Source organism: Glandiceps talaboti, chromosome 1 (assembly GCF_964340395.1).
Source record: "Glandiceps talaboti chromosome 1, keGlaTala1.1, whole genome shotgun sequence".
Classification (NCBI taxonomy): Eukaryota; Metazoa; Hemichordata; class Enteropneusta; family Spengelidae; genus Glandiceps; species Glandiceps talaboti.
The window spans coordinates 28,649,181-28,668,842 of record NC_135549.1 but is presented as its reverse complement, the minus strand read 5'-3'; the positions used below and the strand labels follow the sequence as shown (position 1 = coordinate 28,668,842).

At 35.1% G+C, this 19,662-nt stretch overlaps 1 protein-coding gene across 1 annotated transcript in view; it reads left to right on the top strand.

Moving 5' to 3' along the window:
• LOC144435415 (cilia- and flagella-associated protein 54-like) overlaps positions 1-19,662 on the top strand; it is a 70,575-nt gene that overhangs the window by 29,357 nt on the left and 21,556 nt on the right. The window contains exons 34-50 of the mRNA XM_078124014.1: positions 487-680; positions 1,215-1,451; positions 2,119-2,339; positions 2,803-3,056; positions 3,463-3,618; positions 4,098-4,374; positions 4,884-5,066; positions 6,822-7,089; positions 7,478-7,564; positions 8,273-8,395; positions 8,665-8,718; positions 9,573-9,730; positions 13,128-13,237; positions 13,586-13,686; positions 14,410-14,473; positions 15,248-15,428; positions 15,973-16,169. Coding sequence (XP_077980140.1) covers positions 487-680; positions 1,215-1,451; positions 2,119-2,339; positions 2,803-3,056; positions 3,463-3,618; positions 4,098-4,374; positions 4,884-5,066; positions 6,822-7,089; positions 7,478-7,564; positions 8,273-8,395; positions 8,665-8,718; positions 9,573-9,730; positions 13,128-13,237; positions 13,586-13,686; positions 14,410-14,473; positions 15,248-15,428; positions 15,973-16,169 — 2,865 coding nt within the window. The remainder of the gene's footprint in view (positions 1-486; positions 681-1,214; positions 1,452-2,118; positions 2,340-2,802; positions 3,057-3,462; positions 3,619-4,097; positions 4,375-4,883; positions 5,067-6,821; positions 7,090-7,477; positions 7,565-8,272; positions 8,396-8,664; positions 8,719-9,572; positions 9,731-13,127; positions 13,238-13,585; positions 13,687-14,409; positions 14,474-15,247; positions 15,429-15,972; positions 16,170-19,662) is intronic.

Here is a 19,662-nt window from a genome sequence, read left to right as displayed (position 1 = left end):
TTGATATATTAGTAGGTGACTGCTGCAGTATGTTGTATAGGTATGTGAATTTCAACAGTGGTTGCTACTGCAGCAGCAGCAGTAGCTACTATGAGTGACTTCCATAGTTGCTGATATTGTCGAAGCAGTTATTATGAGTAACTCAGTAATAAGTGACTGCAGTAAAACTATTGAGACTGCTGCAGTAGCTGCTATAGGTACAATGTAGCTGACTGTAGTACAGCTATTAATAGTGTTGCAGTAGCCACATATCAGAGAGTGACTTCCAGGCAGTGGTATTAATACTGCAGCAACAGACTTTCACTGTTGATATCTCAGCTGCTATAGTATAAGTATGTGATTGTCATGGTGATTTACATGCTGCAGCAGTTTCTATAGGTTATATATGAGGTAGTTGACAACCACTGCTGTCGAAATATCAACAGCTGCTTAAGGTGGATGTGAGAACAATATGTTGAAATGTGTATTTTGTTTTCTACATTGTAGGTAATGCTCCTCCCCCAATACCACCACCTCCAGATGATAAAGATGACGATACACCAAGAACCTACAGATCTGATGAAAGTGCAGACAAGGCTGCAAAAACAGCAACACAAGCTGCATCTGAATTTGATGCCATCTCTGTGAAAACCACCATTCAAGAGTTGGAGAAGACATTCGCCTACTTCCAGAAAGCAGTGGTAAGTATTGATAAAAAAATGTAACAACATCTTGATACTGTTACAATGTTAGTCACTAGAGCTTATCACATCTACTGGTATACCATACACTGATAACATTCAATGATAATGATGTTAAATCAAGTTATACTCCTCTCTGGTTCATCCCCATTATTTGAACCATGCTCTCAATTCCTCTGAATGGGACACTTTGCCGTTAACAGTACACTGAAAAATGAAACTGTCCACACACTTGTTAATCATGAATGAAACTGTCCTTTATGTTGTTAACCATTTCAATGACACTCTCTGCAATCTGTTAACTATTATAATGCCTCAATACTATAAACACCTGTGCTGCCATGCATGCCCAAGAATTTGTTCAATTGTGCACCTGTTGTACAGTAAAACGTGGGTAAAAAATTGTCTTTAATCTTGACTGGGTCTTGAACACAGTACCTAGGATATTCTCCATATGAAAGCAGTACAATCATGTAGTTTCAATTAATACGTAACATGACACTGTTATCAATCTGTCATAATTGTATATTATAGGTGTTAGCACATCGTGGTCATCACTGGACTCTTCTACAGAATGCATGTAGATCGCTATGGAACTGTGCACACACTGCATTACTACGTGCCTTTGCTAGCAATACAGGCGCTGGTTCTGGTATCATTACAACCGATCAGCTTAGACAGATAGTATGGAAACCATTCTACAGGGCAGCTGACTGTCTACTGGATATGATGGTGTATCTACAGACAGAGGAAGAGAAAAGAGCTAAGAGGGTCAGATACTCCTTATGATTTTGTCTTTTTAACATTTAGCATCACAATCAACTCTGATAGTTGTTCAGAACTTTGTAGGTGTAAAGACACTATGCCAGTAACATAGAATGTTCACACGCAATACTGATTTTGAAAAAACTAAAGGCTTCAGCCTAGACAAGGAGTTGGTTATAACCCGTTACACAAACTTTAATATTAGCTCCAGAAGAGGATTGCTAATCCTGTACATGTCAAACACTGAGTCAACATTTTGACAGCTGAAGGGTATAAATATTGTTCGCACTCCATACTGATTTTGAAAAAGCTAAAGGTTTTAGCCTAGACCCCACCCCCACCCCCTTCCTTCTTACATGAAGTTCTATCATTCTTTTGAGCCAATATGTTTACAGTCTACATGTGATCATTATCTGTGCTTGAATGAATATCATTAAATAGAATGGCAGCTGAAAAATACATAATTTATATAATTATATGAATAAAAGAAATTCTGACTTGAAAAATATCCCATGAGAATACTTCTATCAATTTACAAATGTACAGTTAAAGAGAGAAGTCTGATTTACTTTTGAAAAGAAAATGTAAAATGGTAATATATAATTATAATTATATAGTGGAGATATTGACAGTTTTGTTGTTATCTTTTTTTTACACACACATACACATGTAGAGAAGGAAACAACCTGAAGTCAAAGTAAACACTTGGATGGGATCGGTGTCTGATGAGAAGGGGGGTGCTAGTTTGAAATTTGAAGAGCCATTAGATGACATCACAACTATTGATGCCCGCTGGACAAGACGTATGGTGATGAGAACTATAGAACTACTCTTCTATGAACAGAGATGGGAGAAAGTAGCTGAAATAGCCATGAGATTTAATTCAATCACACAGTAAGTTATATATTCATATTCATATTCATATTCTCTCTCTCTCCCCCTCTCTCTGGGACATTATGTGTTTGACACAAAGATAGACATATTTCAACTCTAGACTAACAATAACAACAGAGACACAACAAACACAGCTGGATCCTTTACCCAATCACATTGAACACTGATAAGCATTGCTATTCTTTCACAGTGCAGTAAAAACAGGCTTGTAATGAAAACATTACATATGGAATTGAAGATTTGAATGGCTGCAATTGTTTATTTTCAATAACTGATAATCAACATATCAACTTGACTACTTCTACATCTCCAATGTGTGCATCACCTATGTAATTGTTTCTTTTTGCATTTGAAGTTGTCTGAGTGCATGTGAAAAATGTCATGTTACATGAGTAAAAGATCAAACCGACATCATTTTAGCTGTAATTTCATCGTCACCTTCTATTTTTCATTGTCCATATAGAGAGAGGTATGCACAGCAAGTGAGTCCACTCTTGGTACAAGCACAGAGAAAACTTATCAACAGAGTCAGTGACTACGGTGGCCCACCACCAACACAACCTCACTTTCAAAGGGCATCTGAGGAATCTGGTGGAATACTAATCACAGCTCATAACTATCAAGAAGTACAGTTAAGAGTAGAAGCTGACCCAAGTAACTATAAACCAATTGATCCAGGTGGTCATATTGATCCAGAGGGACATGATGTCTACCTAGGTAAGTAGAAAATGACACTAGTAGTTATAACTCCGTTGAATTAAGTGGGGTCATATTGACCAAAGTAACTATTTACCCATCAACCCAAGTGGTCATATCGATCCAGAGGGATATGAGGTCTACCTAGGTAAGTAGATAATGACTCCAATAGTTATAAATCCACTGAACTAAGGGTAAGGGGTCTTATTAACTCCAGTAACTGTAACCCCAGCAATCAAGGTGTTACCATTCACCCAAATAACAATAAATCCATTTGGCTAAGGATTCATCTCACTTTCATAGGATCTGATGTCAATTTTAAAACATTTTATGTGAAATATAACTTCAATGAAGACTTTTCTTTTGACTGTTTTGTAGCTAGTTATACATTAATTAATGTCTGTCTTGTTCTGAATGTTGATTTCAGGCCCAGCTGATGCCTACAAGTTGGTATGTGTACCCTTGGATATCAAGGACAGTTTGTCAACATTGAGAGAGGCTTTAGATGTATCTCACTATGTAGCCAGGGCTTTACAACATAGTAGAAAACTTATGGTGTTGTACTTGGCTGGACACCAGAATGGTAAGTTAGATGTAGAAGTGTCTTTCAAAATTATGTTATAATAAATAAAGCAAGCTGAAAATAAAACAAGGTAACCGTTGTTTTTAGCACAACTGAATTGTGAGATTTACTATAAATGCTATAAGGATTGAGATGCATCTGTATGTTAGTGTGTGTCTGTGTGTGTGTGTGTCTGTGTGTGTGTGTGTGTGTGTGAGTGTGTGTGTGTGTGTGTGTGTATGCCTTTGTGTGTGTGCATCACGTGTGTGTGTGTGTGTGTGTGTGTGTGTGTGTGTGTGTGTGTGTGTGTGAACAATAAGTCAAAAACTGTTGGTTTGTACTTTGAAAACTTTCACCCCTACTCCTTTATAGTGGTGTGATCCAACTTAAAAAAACCCACTAGGAATCAACCAAAATATAAGAAAAGTAGGGTGGCAAGGTTCGCAATCAGGTATGTAGACAATGTCTGTAATGTATTCAACGTATTTGGTTATTTACAGTCACCAGAGCTCCTAGTCGTATGAGTACACACAGTCATGTAGAGTTTGCAGAGAATGACGGTAAACCACAGGGTGCAGTACCAGCTGATATGATGCAGGAAGAGTTCCAAGCTATGGCTGATGTACAAAGTTCATCACTACCACGTTCTCAGCTCAGTGTTGTCATCGCTTCCTATGATAAAACCATTGAGATGTTGCTAGCCAGAAACTATAGAGGGCTAGCATCACAAGCTATGCATGAACTTGGAAACCTACATTACCACAGTGGTAACATTAGGTAAGTACCCAACGTACTATCTACTGTTACCCTTTCAATTGTAAACTCTGTAGTTTATACTATTATGGTATAATTGTAAATGTGTTTATTTTGGCACATGAAAAATATTGCAGAATACCAATTTAGGATATGTCAGGTACTTTAGTTTGGCTGACAGTGCTTGATGGGGAAAAGACACACTACATATACTTGAAAATAACTGTTGATAATCTGGTTTACCTGCTGTATTCACTGCAACTATTGTTGACACCTTTCACAACACCCAAATATAGAAATATGACAACTTGTAAGTACGTTAGCCAGACTTATTTCTGCAGAAAAAAAATTTGTGCATACTCAGCTAAAATAAATCCATACAGTATATATTAAATGACTTTAAATGAATCAATAACTTGTAACATCATATAGTCTAAAAGTTAGTTAGTTGTTAGAAGGAATTATTCAATTGGTGCAAATAACTAACCTAGAAAAACTGAATTAACAAGTAATCTTTGTTTCTATTTTTTCAGAGGTGCCTACAAGTGGTGGTCTGAGGCTTTAGATCTGATTCTGAATACTAGAGATACACTGCATACATGGAGAGAGTTGGTAGCTAGGAATACATCACAACAAGATGATAGCGCTAAGTTATTAGATAGATGTGGACTGTGGGGTTGTCTACTTGCTGGTATACTGACTGCCAAGATTGCACAGTATGTATTTGTATAATTTATAACCAGTTTCAAGTTATCACTCACCAGCTGTATTTGATAAAACCACACAGAAAACAATCAGAAACTGCATATTCCACACTAAGATAGCAAGATGGCGATGTCTTGCTACATTTTGTCTATTTGGAAATTATATAAACCAGTTAAAGTGTTCTGCAACTAATTCTCGCTATCTGCAATACAATTTTATCCAATTCTAAGGAGTCAAATGGAACGCAGTCTCGCGACCGCACTTGCATTTGTTGACACCTACACTTCTGATTGCCTATGTCAATACATGTGAATGTTTCTTCCAAACAGTTTAATTTGTAACAAATAAGATAAACGCAAGTTTTAAGCTCATATAATTATGGAGGTGGGAAATTTAAATATGTACAGTATCTTTCCAGAGCAAAATTACAAGAGAAGTCTACAACTGAAAATGGGAAAGAAACATTCCTGTGTATTAGCATAGCCGACCGGTAGTGTAGTTGTCGACATTAGAACGCGTTGTCGTGCGACTTCATTCCATTTGACTCCACAGTGATGTGTAGAATTGTATTGCAGGTAGCGAGAATTGCAGACATACGAGTGTTGATGTTTTAACATCTGCATTTGATGTCTACATGGTGACACTTTCATTTCACTTAGACAAAATGTAGCAAGAAACTTCATTAAATCTTGCTATCTTTAAAGTGTAGCTTGTGCACTTTATTGTTGGTTTCTGCATGGCTAAATCAAACAGGGCTGATGAGCAGTAACTTGAAACAGGCTGTATGTTCTATTTTCTCTCTTTATTCTGTACAGTTACTTGCAATTAGGGTTAACATTCTTACTCACATTACTTTTGATCCCAAAAAATTTGAATCAGAGTTATGTATGAGCTTATTTCTCTCTTTGAATTTAATGATGCTGTGTACATTACTTTGAAAAGTGAAATATCATATATATAGATAGCAACAAGCAATACATTGGTTTAACGGATAACAGTTTCAAACTCCGACATGCCAACCACAAACAATCCATCACCAATGAGAGATACCAATGCTGTACTGAGCTATCAAAACATATCTGGAACTTGAAAAGAAAAGGTCAAGGTCGAGAGTATACCATCGACTGGTCTGTCATCACACGTACACGTGCACCATCCTATTCTAATGTTTCAAAGCGATGTGATCTCTGTCTGGCAGAAAAACTATGTATCATCTACACTGACAAATCCAATTTATTAAACAAACGATCTGAATTAATATCAAAGTGCCGACATCAAAATAGATATGTACTGACCAACTTCCACGGTGGCGCCCACATCATGTGAAATGGAACCTTAGAATTTTTGAACTTTTATAGTAGAACATCACTGACTGTACCATTAGTCGTCCGATGATTGCGTAAGCATGAAACACTGTGTAACGGCTCCTGTGTATCTTACTTGATACTGTACTATTTTTCACTTTTAATAGTTATTTATATATATATATATATATATATATATAAATAATTGTGGCAACTTCTGTTTTACAAGGTATGAACTCCTAAAATTTGTAAATCAAAGTTAATTCATTCCCAATGAACTAGTTTCTTGTTTTAAGTAACTGGGTATGCAAATTGTGAAAAAATATTCAAGTGAAAATTCTCGATTTGATTGTTTTATGTATTGGTTTGTTGTAAGTCTGACACACCAGTTGTAACAGTCTGTGTTAACACCATGTCAACGACTTTTATGAAACTAATAATTCTATCTTTGTGCTCTCCAAGGTACATATTGACATCAGATTTAGGTCTACGCATGGAGAGTTGTTTCCTGTCTGCAGTGCTGTTCAAATCGTTGTTCCGTACAACACTACCACACCCTACAGCAGACCGTGACTATGCTCTGTATGAAGTAGGAGAGGGTTGTGAAGTGCAGTACCTACTGCCTGGCATTGACTTGTTATCGGATAGATTCCGCTGTGATGGCAGAACATTGGTGGCTTGTCTACGCTGGGTGACAGAGGAACTGTCTCGAGGCAGGCATAATCTGATGGTGAGTAAGATGTTTATAATGATCATATAGATATAGAAAGAGTCAATACTGACCAGATATCCATTGCCCTATACAAAATGGTGCAGTTTATCAGTATGAAAACACTTATTAAAGTACATGACGACTTATATATATAATGTACTTGAAAGCTAGACATAATTGAAAAGTAAAATACACTTTAAGTTACAAAAAATATATAATCAGAAAAATCTTGGCAACAATTAAAAGAAAATACACCAGACTCATAAAGCTCTCTTGACTACTATATAGTAAAGGTAAAAGTATTTCACTATGAGATTTAAACCAATGTATATGTGTGTGTTTATTTCTAAGTGATACCTCAGTTTTCCCTGTATTAATATTTCATAACTGTTGTGTATATTTCTAGGTATTACCTCTGTTAACCCTGTACCAGTACTTCACCACTTTTATGTGCAGAGATTTACAGAGAGTTGTGGATGGACGTATACTCAAGGTAAACCCATTCATAATGTTACAGTTTTTAGTAATAGGAAAACTGTGTACACCAGATATTATCTATAACTTTGATAATTGAGTACAAAAACACCATGAATAACTTATTAAGTTTTCACTTATTTTGACGTCATCAAAACTATTTGCTGTGTAGAAATTGATGAAACAGTTATGATCAATTACAAATACAACCATTGTGGAATTTGTCTAGTGTGTGCTTCAATATGAACAACAATTGAACCACTGGCATTTGTTTATAAATTGATTTGGCTGTGCAGAATAACCCAGAGTCTACAGCTTACCAGTCTCATAAAGAAAATAAATTTGTCAAAAAATACATCACAGTATGTAAATATGAACATTTATTTTCATTTGACCATTTCATAAAGTTGCACTCACAGTGCAACATACTTCTCATCATGGCCCTTTCTAATGAGGAACTTGTTTATAATGAAGACAATTATAATGAAGACCACAGCACAGTCGAAAAGGCTTCAGTGTCTGGTCTTTTATATTTGTTTGTTTTTTGAGTTTAGTATAACTTTTTCTTTAAGGTACCCTCTGTACTACATACATCATCGACACAAATTCTCTAACCTAACTGGTACAATTTCAACAGTAATTTTATAAATTCTTATCTCTGAGTTTTAATAATGGAATGTTAGAATTTTATTTTCAAATTGCCGTTTTCAATTATGTATGTTTACAGGTGAAGATCTTGACAGATTTAGGACTGTTCAGTGAGGCCATCACCACTTTGCTACGACTCTTACATGGAGAGCGACTTCCACAAACAGCAGACAGCAATTTCAGACAAGTTGAGTCCAAAATGGTAGGTTTAAGTTGATGTAAATTGTGTGTATTTATCAACATCAATTGTATTATAATCAACTTTGTATTGAGTACAGGGAAAGGGGGAAACCACTCCAGAAAACGAAGTCATTTTCATAAACTGTTGGTTCTGGTAGAGAGACATTTACGTCACCTACAATTACTTGAGATTTTAGAGAAACATCAAATGTATCATCTCAGCCCTCTTTTTCAAGACATTAACATCAATAAACTAATCTCTAGTATGTTGTTTTTGTTTTTTTGTACTAGACATCTCATCACTTCAATACAAGTAAACCATTAGTGGAACCAATCAATCTCAAGGTAGGATTATTCATCTCTATTCTATGATGTCTTATAGTTGGCTTTGTTTTTAGATTAAGATTGTATACTGTCCGTTTCTTATTTAGTGTTCACTTGGTCTGATTGATACAACTATGCAAAAAACAATAAGGACATGCTACACTTTAAGATTAACAAGATTGAATGAGTACAGTTTCTTGCTACATTTAGTCTAAATGAATTTGAAATGAATTACTGTAATTAAGGTAATGTGCCACCATGCAGACATAAAAACATAGGCGCCTGCATGTCTGTGTCTAGTTGCAGTATTTTGAAATTTTTTATTTTTTTATTTTGACAAAATGTAACAAGAAAGTGCAATCATGTATCTTAAAGTGAAGCATGTACAATTCTCTTATTGGTTTCTGTGTGGTTGTATCAAATAGAGCCAGTGAACTCTAACATGAAACAGGCTGTAACTAGTAGAAGAATATGCCCTCAACTTTTGGTCTTATAAGACATATTACGTTTTTGAACAGGTTTTGGACATCCCATAGGCAAACAATTTTTATCAAAGCCACGTAGAGAGAATGTGGACACATTCCACCTTGCCAATACTTAAATTTAATAAAATAGATCCCAACACCATAATATTGCCTAAGTACCGGTACTAGTAATTCATTTAGCTGGGGTTTACAGTAATTGGGTTGTGTTTGACCAAGCATCATAGTGATACATATGATACAGCATTAGTGATTTTGTACCATGGAATAACCCAAAACCATACAGAAATGAACAAGTTAATAAAAACTCAGTATGTATTGTACCGCCATCCGAGGTATATCTCCATCATACAGCATAGATCTGCATAATTTGTATATGTTTCTCTCCAATAGATATTAGAGACGCTGCTTGAGAAGCGATTGTCACCAGGTCTGGCTACACTTTTTGGACCCCATATGACATGTCATTTGTCACTGGTACAGTCTCACCTATTGACAACTATTGCTGATACTATTGCCTGTATCCCCGAGTTTGATGAGGACACTGAAAGGTATTACTGTGGAAAGCAAACTATCGGCTAAACTAAGATAGACACAAATTAAAACTGTTGTTGCATGTTGTAGATTACACAAATGGGTGATAGCAGTACCTTACTTGTCTGTGGTTATGTGAGTATATTCACTCTGTAATCAAGATAGTGTAAAACACTGAATGAGGTTGAATTTGTGACCCCTTGAGAAGAACACGCTACACAGTCACCACCCTACTATGAGTGCTTATATCAACATTGTTACAACAATAGTTTTTTTAGTTTGTGTCTGTTTTTTTCCGGATAGCTGACTTGCCGTTGCCATGATAAATTACTAACTTTATCACTAATGCAGCAAGTTGTTTATAATGTGTTCATGTATCAAGAGAAATCTACAGTTATTCATAAAAGAAGTTTGATCTCAGAGTGAGAGTTAATATCTGGTGTTGTTAATGTATTTTTTTTATCTGACATCGTTGACAATTTTGGAACTAAAACATGATATTGCACTTTATATATAACATTATCCAATGTTCTTAATGCTATCATCTAAAACTCTAGCCCTTTCAATAAGTAGATTATCCACTTGTAGAGTTGAGGTCTATTTTTGAGGTAGCAGTTTTCTTTGATATTATCAATAAATTTGCCTAAGAGTCAGACCCATAACATTTCTTTTAATATTTTTGAGTATTTACATTACTGGTAGATCCCTTCTTAGAAAGTATTTTTTCTCAGATTTCATCGATAACAGCATATAAAACTCTAACACAGAATAAGTCAGACTACATCTGGTAAAATGAGTACAAAAATGTCAGTAGACATCCAACGACATGTCAGATTTTAAGTATCCTTTATCAGGGAATTCAAAATACAATTAATTGCAACACTGATAAGAAATACTGTGATATTAGAAATCAGACTGTGTACATTTAGGCTGGGTCCATTCACTACTAAGGTTTTTTCTCCAGTACTGTCAGCTATAGTATAAGGCCTTAAAAAAAATTATTTGGTTTCAGTTACCCCATCCCCACCTAGTTTTTCACTGCCAACCCTAAACATTTTTTTTACATATTCGAGAAAAAAGAATTGTGAAAAATGTGAAGTCTCGCAAGAAATAGTGGATGCAGAAACTGACATCAACGTAAAAAGACATGATATAAAACTGTTCTTCATAATGGCTGTACATCTGATGAGAAGAAGCCAATAACACAGAGACCATATGAAAAACAATGGAAACCATAACTACCTGAACTAGACACTCACACATGAAAACTAAACTAAACTAAAATAAAATAAAATAAAAAATCTACCTACCACACCTATTCTAAAAATTTAGCGTAATCAGAACTACACAATTTTTTCTTTAGGCCTTACTGATAAAGAGTATTACAGATGATTATAACAGGGATTTACATTTCGAAAATGTTTAACCAAAGACAAAACAACAGCCGATCTACTGGTTTACAAAAAAAACCCACTTCAATATCACCAACGTATGCCCAGTCCTGGCAGTATTCAAAAGATACATTCTGATTCAGAAATCAACTGTGACATATTAAAAGGGGATTATAGACAATGATTCAGATATGAGTGTTTGCAAACTACTTGAATTTATACATCTATAATGTTAGGTAATGTGTAGAGCAGAGATGAATAACAGCTTTAAACATGTAATGGTAGGTAATGAGTAGAGCAGAGATTAACAACAGCTTCAATAGTACAGATGTTGACAATATTATAGACTTTATCACCGCATATTGGTACCGCCATTAGTCACATGATAAAACATAACAAGCTACTTCATGGAAAGTAAGTGTGCAATCAGTATAGACTAGTCTAAGTGTAGTCTAATGGAGAGTTTAGTCCAAATTAGAGAAAATTTGAAACTTTGTAGAAAATATTGAAGGGGGGGGGGGGGACTTTTAGATGATGGAAAGAAAAAAAGTAAGGTGGGGAAGTGTAACTTTATTTAGACAAAGACAACACTAGACTTCTGGACAATAATTATATGATAATGAACTTAAAAGTGGCCTATGGATGAGTATTGGGTATTTATTTTGGATTTTTAATTTATAAAACAATTTTATCACAGCTTCCTTTTCCTACTTGAAAAATCAATGTGAACAACATAGACCAAGTCTGTGTTTGTAACAGATTAACGTTTTTAGCTTTTTTGCAATGCACTGAGTTACAAACACAGATTTGGTCAATATTATTTCACATTGATTTTTTCAAGGCGGAAGCCATGATAAAATTGTTTTATAAATTAAAAATCCCAAATAAATACCCAATTCTCATCCATATGGTCACTTTAGTGCATCGTAGTGCTTTCATGAATTGGTCTTTATATCTATACAAGCTATCAATGAACCACAAAATACACTAGATATTATTACCATATATATTGTTTTCATTCAGCTGAGGAAAATAGGAGTAGCATATGGCCATGTCACCATGAGTCATCAGCTGAGATGAGTAGTGAGAGAACCCTTTATTATAAATGAGTAATTACAAACCAAAATAAAGAATATTGTTGGAGAATGATATAATAGCTATACCTGCGCAAGCTAAATTTTGGAGAAAAAAAATTGAGAAAAATAATTATTTATTTAATTATGTTTTGACTCGTGTTTCAAGCCCCACATGACAAGTGATGTAGACATGATTTATCGTAACATCGGTGACCGGGCTATAAATTCCATCCCATATAGTTCTTGTTTGAACACATACAACTTGGCTTGCGCGTGTGATATAATTAGATATTATTCCCCAATATTTTTATTTGTTCAGCCATGGGAAATAGGAGTGACCTAAGGGGCCTTGTCACTACGAGGTGTGACAATTCCTTTGGTCGTGAACATTTCCAGCCGAATGAAGAAAAATATTGGGGAATAATATGATTATACCTCTTTGAGCATAAATCATGAACAACTGCGGAAAATACCGACGTTTTGGAACAGTTTGACTCGTATTTGAAGTACTGCAGAACCAGTAACATAGGACACAGATTGTTGTGATGTAGAATGACCAGGATATATAATCCATATTTTATGTTCAATGACAATAATTTGGCTTGTGCATGATATAATTAATGGCGTTGTATAATGGACTGGCTGTCGTGCTGAAATCATGTTTCTTAAAAATAAAGTAGACTCCCTCTACTACTAGTATGTCATATATGTATATACTACTCAGTATTCAAATAATATGCAACCCATTGGAGTACATCAGAAAAAAAGAATGCGAGTACTGGGACATTTATTGAAATCACAGCTACAACTTTTATAATAATATTCAAAATAAATGAAAAATATTGACAATTTAGTAAAACTAGCATGCTGTGAGAATTGTAGAGAAATAAATCTCATTGTTAAATATATTCCTTTCTTTAATTTGATGTCTTTGTATGATTTGTTAGTCCTCCAGAACCGGTGCGTAAAATGAGTGGCAGTACATTCAAATCTACCAAACCACCTCCATCAACCACGTCAAAGAGAGCCGTCCCTAAAACTGTAGATGAAGCACTAGGTAAGTGTACAACAGTGTGTGTAATGCCCAGGAATGTTAAAATGGAAAGGTTGTGGAAATGTAGTAGGGAGGGTTATTTTTGTGTTTCCCCACAGACTGCATGGGCTGGACAAAGACACACACACACAAAAAGACCGACGTGGGGGTATTTAAGTGATGGGCTTGCTGACCAGAAACAATTTTATATTTCGCCTAATCTGATTGAATATTTGTTTTCCAATAACCTATGAATCAGTCAATTTATATATGGATGTGAAATAAACATATAATGAGTTTATCAATGTTTATAATCATGAGAAGTATTATTTTAATTGGTATTTTAATGAATATCTCTATTTTGACTCTTAGCCACAGAGCCTGCTGGTTCTGAAGACAGTGCAAGTGTAACTGAAGACACAATCCGTGTATTTACTGGAGGAAAGTCTCCACCAACAGTAGAGAGAATCAAGGTAAGACAGCAACCACTACTTGTACATGTAGTTCACAATGGTTATGCCTTAAAAGTTTGTTTTCCTATAAACTTGAAGAAAAATCCTCTCAGCTTGGAAAAGACCTAAAGAAATAGATGAAGAACATGACCTTTAAGCTCATTTTTTTACCAGTATATACAATGTATTTCATTAGATGGTATTCCTCAATATTTTTATATGTTCAGCCAAGGAAAATATGAGTGACCTAAGGGGTCTGTTTCACTATGAGTCACTGCAAAATCCTTAGGTCATGTCATTGAGTAGTTTTCAGCTGAATGAAGAAAAATATTTGAGAATAACATGATAATTATACCCTACTGCAGTGATGCAAATGAAAAACCAGGAAAATTTTGACTCATATTTTAAACACAACAAAACAAGTGACGTGGACGCTTGTTGTCATGACGTGAAACAACCAGGGTATACATTCCATATTTTGGCTTATGCATGATACTATATTCCATGTTATCCCATGCTCAGAGCTTCTCATTACATATCTGTTTTCTTTTCAAAAACTTCATGTAATGTAATCTTTCTGAAATTTCATTAATAGATGTACCATTTCTGAATGTTTGATTTTTATACCATTTTTTCCCCCTATAAATGCCATCAACATCCTTCTTACATGTGTGTGTGATACTCACCAGTTTTTGCTGCCATTTTGTACTTCACGCCATTACAAAATATACATTTTCATTACAGGGAACATTACTGAGTGCATCAGAACAGTCTCTGACTAGTCTTTGTGAAACTATTACTGAGCAAGGTAAGTTACGTGTTCCTCTAAACTTGTTAGGTCCGAGGTAGTAAGTGCAAATTAATATATGGTCAGCCTGTTGTTGCAAGTCAAGAAAATAACTTTAAGTTTATTAAAATGACTTTTTCAGAATTACTGCTTGGTGACTTGTATCCTCAAAAAACAACAACTAAAGACTGAAATAAATTTAGAAATTTAGAAGTGACTCAAAGTCTATTGTGTGCTATAATTATAATGATGAACTGTTATTGAAATGAAAAGGTGTAATTAAACCTGTGCTAGCTGTAACTAGAGTATTAATGTTTAGATCAAGACAACTGACAATATGTTGTTATTCAGTGCAAATTGTCAAATACCAAGAATTAGGCGTTGTACATGTGAATTAGAGGTCGATTTTTATCCATGAGTACTTACACAGTATAAACAGTTTGAAATCGTGACCACGTTGGAGATGCTGATTTTAGGGTATGGACGCTGCAAAAATCAATTTGATCGGATTTATTGTGCCATATTATGTGAACAGCTCTACAGATATGTTTACTTACAGGTGATTTGTACTATTCAGAGTGTATGATATTACAAATCAGTCATCACATCTAACAGAATAGTTTCAAAACAAAGTCTTGGTTACAGCTAGTGCAGCTTTAGCAGGTATTAACAACTGATGTGAAATTTCTGACAGAGGAATTCCTTCTTTTATTTTTTACTAAAACCTTGAAATTTAAAAATAGTTGCCATTGTTGAATGTAAAATAACTTGTCACTATTGTCTGTTTATTTGTAGGTGGGGAGCTTTTGTCGGCATCAGAGCTTGAAATAGTTGTATTGTGTAAACTGGAGTTGGCAGCCATTGCTAGACAGAAACACCTCTCTACAAGTAGTGCAGATATTGTGGTGTCTGCCATGAAGATGATACAGGATAGTCAAGTCTTTGATGAAGTAAAGGAATCTGCAACCAAACGAAGGTATTTGGATTATGACTTCATGGGGGTGGGGGGTTGGGGTGGGGGGTGGAGTTGGGGCGAGGGGGGGGGGAGTGTTGTTGAGCACATAACTTAATAGTGTTCACACAGTGTGATTTATACTGAGATCCAAAAAAATGACTATGTTGTGTAGATTTCATGGGGGAGCCAATACATTGTCACCTAGTACATTTCTTGAACAAATGGGTACCACAGATAGTTGGGATATGTTGATAGAGATCATTACATTAGAATATAATGAAGAGACATTTCGTTTCACAGAATTATAATCAGTAGATTGACATTGAAAAGATCCCTTTGAAAGATAGCCCCCCCCCCCCATCACCATTATAATGATAAAAATGAAAGTGTCAAAGAGATGATATTTCAATAAATAAAGTAGTAAATTGTTGACATAGATATTTAATATTTAGTTTGAACACAATATAAATATCTGCATTATGGCCACTACATAAATAGAAACATATATTTATTGATATATATTGAGTACTTTCATTGATATGTTCTGATTTGTTGTTGTTTTCAGACCATCTTCAATGCGTGGTACACGTAGTAGACCAGAACCAGTCAGCATTGCGATAACTCAACCCAATAGATCTAGTCAGTACCAATATCAGAACTTTCAGAGTCGTTCCAGACTAGATGCCAGACTATGGCTGGACTGTAGATTGGCATTGGTCAAAGGATTGATGGGAGAAATAAGAGGAATGGGTCAAATTGGTGGTAAGTTAATGTATTTATGTCATTTGTACGGTATACTTATCGAGTCAGTGCTGCTTTATATAAATAAGAGTATACCAAGTCATAAGACTTACTCCTTCCTTGTTTAGTTTATCCAAGTTATCAGCACCCCCTTATAATGGTAACCCAAGTGCTTCCTATCAGTTCAAGACATTTGTTTTGATGTATGAGAGCCTTGTATTTCATACATTTCATATTTTCACCAGAGAGGGCAGCCTACTGCAGAAAGGAATTCTGTTGAGCTATGTTTTGAACCTGCACTAGCTGCAACTGGGGCATTGTTTATCATCAAATAACCAAAGAAATATTCACTACTAATTGGTAAATTACTTATAAGAAGACATTGTATCTGATAATTAGTAATCAATATTATCTGTAGGTAGTGTAGTGGTAAGTTTAAATCTTGAGTGAAAGCTCAGTTTTGACTTTGTAACTATGTTAAAACTGTACTAGTTGTAACTGAAGTATTATTTTTTGATCAGACAACCACAATATATTCATTGAAAAGTGTTAAAATAATAAGTAGATGTGGCTGATATTATCCATACATTGTACGTAGTACAGAAACAGTTTGAAATCATTATCGCTGTTGAGGATGCAGATTTTTGGGTACGGACCTAAAAATGAATTTGATTTAATTTCTTGTCTGTAAAGCTAGGAAAATATGTTTGCCCACAAGTGATGTGATACTGTTCATTGTGTATGATATTACGAGTGAGTTACTGTACCAAAGAAAACATTTTTAAAGTGCCAGCTTTCAAGCACTTGTAGTTAGAACTTTCATTCATTTTCCTGGTTGAAAAAATACACATACCTTTACTTGACAATAGTTCAGTCGTTATTATTGGCCTTGAGTACCTTGTTATTAAATCATTGCTGGTTCTGTGTACATGTACACTAACTTGATGTCTGTTTGTAAACAGTCATGAATCAGGTATTGACTGTTCCAATTACTAGTTTGTCTAATAAATTGTATTTTTGTGATATACTAATAAGGTTTGATCACTAGGTGATCATTTAGAACCCAACAAGTACAACACCATAAATGAGTTATAAACAGGAATAAAAAATTGTCCAAAAAAATACCTTTCCAGTCATTACTGGGACAATTAGCCATTAGCCAAGCAAGTGGACTTGTTATCAAAGAGTACCAATATTTACACATGTGATGATAGGCTCTTACATAACACAAGTAAACAGATGTAAAACATTTTATTACCCACCGGCACTACTTTTGGCATTTCAACATGAAACAATATTCTCAATAGGGGGGAGTCGAACAATTTGAATTAGCGATAGCTTGGATTAATGCTCATTTCGAGTTGAAATCCCACAAATTTAATGTAAGCGAAGAATGTGTGACTTAATTTCATCGTGTAACCTTTTCTCTAATAACAAAAATCAGTATAATTCAAAAGTGTAGTTCACAGCGTAAGATCATTTCTAAGGAGTGAGTCAATTGAGGCAAACCTTATCTCCGCCTTATATCAGTTGTTATCAATTTATTAGGCCATTATAAGTAACGCTACAAACAGCTTTAGAGATGCAAACAACTTTTATGACACCCGTTTTCGCCAGGCAGGCCCGCAGGTTTGTTGCACTTGGACCGCTAATGGTTTGTGACTGTCATGAGGACAGCACTTGAGATACTGCCCTCAACGGTCAAATATGCTATGTTCTGGTTATCAGAGAAATAAAAGATTTCTTGGTTTGGCCACTAGGAGTGCTGTTTGTGAGCTGTTTTTTTGGAGCTGGAACAGTGGAAGTGAGGGCCATGGGGAATAATAAGTAATTTAGCGTAAATCAGCAGTCACCACATTACTACTCATGGTCCAAGTTATTCTCACTCAACTGTTTTATCAGCAATTACTAGTAATCAAAACATATGTAACCACTATAGTATAATGATACAGTGTTCTGTTACCCATGTTTTGTTCAAGGCTTTGTCTATTGACATATGATCTGTGGCCATGACCAAAATTATTTTATAAATTTAAAAAAAGCCAAAATAAATACCAAATTCTCATTCCCGAGACCTCTTTAACTGTGAAATGGCCAAAACATCAGTAACCAGAATATGGCGTGTTGAGTATGTATATCATATGACACACAAATAGTTTTTGGTAACAAAGGAGTTAATCTTATTTTCTTCTCAACAATATTATGTTCCTGTTTTAAAATCCTCTCTTGCTCAGTGTTTACAGTTTTAAGAAGATTAATTCCGTTTGACCCCTGACATCCAACAACATACATGTAGTTTTCCTCTTAGTCACATGGTAGTTTGCTTTCTGCCTTCAGTATTTGAAAAAAAAACTAAACAAACGCAGGATTCCTGTAAAAATATAATCTAGACGATAAACTCAGAAAAAAATAACATAAAAACAAAACTTACCAGACACACACAATTTTTAACTTTAGGAATGATTAAAAGTATGGATGTTGAATCAGTGTACTCGGTAGAAAGATAATCTCTAGGCCACAATGGTATTATTTTTTTTTACTTTCTTGTGACATTCCAAAATTGTATGCCAGCCTATTTGGTTTTTAACCCACAACAAGATATATTGCTTCCACCCCACCCCCACCCCTAGTAATAACTATTCTATGGGTTGCCATTCTGCCACATTTTTCATGTGACAAAATAAATAATATGTTTTATATTCAAGTATGATATATTGATGACCGATTTGATGCATAAAAGTATGGTGGGGGGGGGGGGGTGATTTCCCAATAGTCATATAAAAATCTGTGAATACTATGAATAACAGTCATGTTGACAATTCCTTTCCTGACTGTATTAAGTAATTTAAAAGTGACAATTTTAATACATGAATAAAGAATGGCATCTGTGTCCATCATAATAGGTGTTACTATAATACATTTTGTTGTGCATGTAAAAGAAGATGGGGAATCTGCCCATATGACTGTGTGGGTCTTTGAAAACGGATTAACATGAAAACCTAGTTAAAATCAGTACTACAGTGAGTGTGAAGTAACTCAGACATTTAGGTGATTTCATCACTGTATTGGTATTTGAGGATGTGTCTATTCTTTGATAGTTCAGTGTGTATTAATGATTTTTACCACCAATTAAGGGGAGGTTATGTCATAGGTCTGTAATGTGTCTGTCTGTCTGTCTGTACTGTGTCTGTCTGTCTGTCTGTCTGTCAGTCTGCCTGTCTCTGTCTCGTGTGTGTGTCTATCTATCTATCTATCTATCTGTCTGTCTGTCTGTCTGTGTCTGTACTGTCTGTCTGTCTGTCTGTCAGTCTGCCTGTCTGTCTCGTGTGTGTGTGTGTGTCTATCTATCTATCTATCTGTCTGTCTGTCTGTCTGTCTGTCTGTCTGTCTGTCTGTCAATGTCATCACCAATATCTCAAAAACAAGAAAACCCATTTTGTTTCATTTTGTCTGACAATGATAGTTGATACACACTTTTTTTAAGAGGTTATAACTATTTTGATGTTAGAAACTA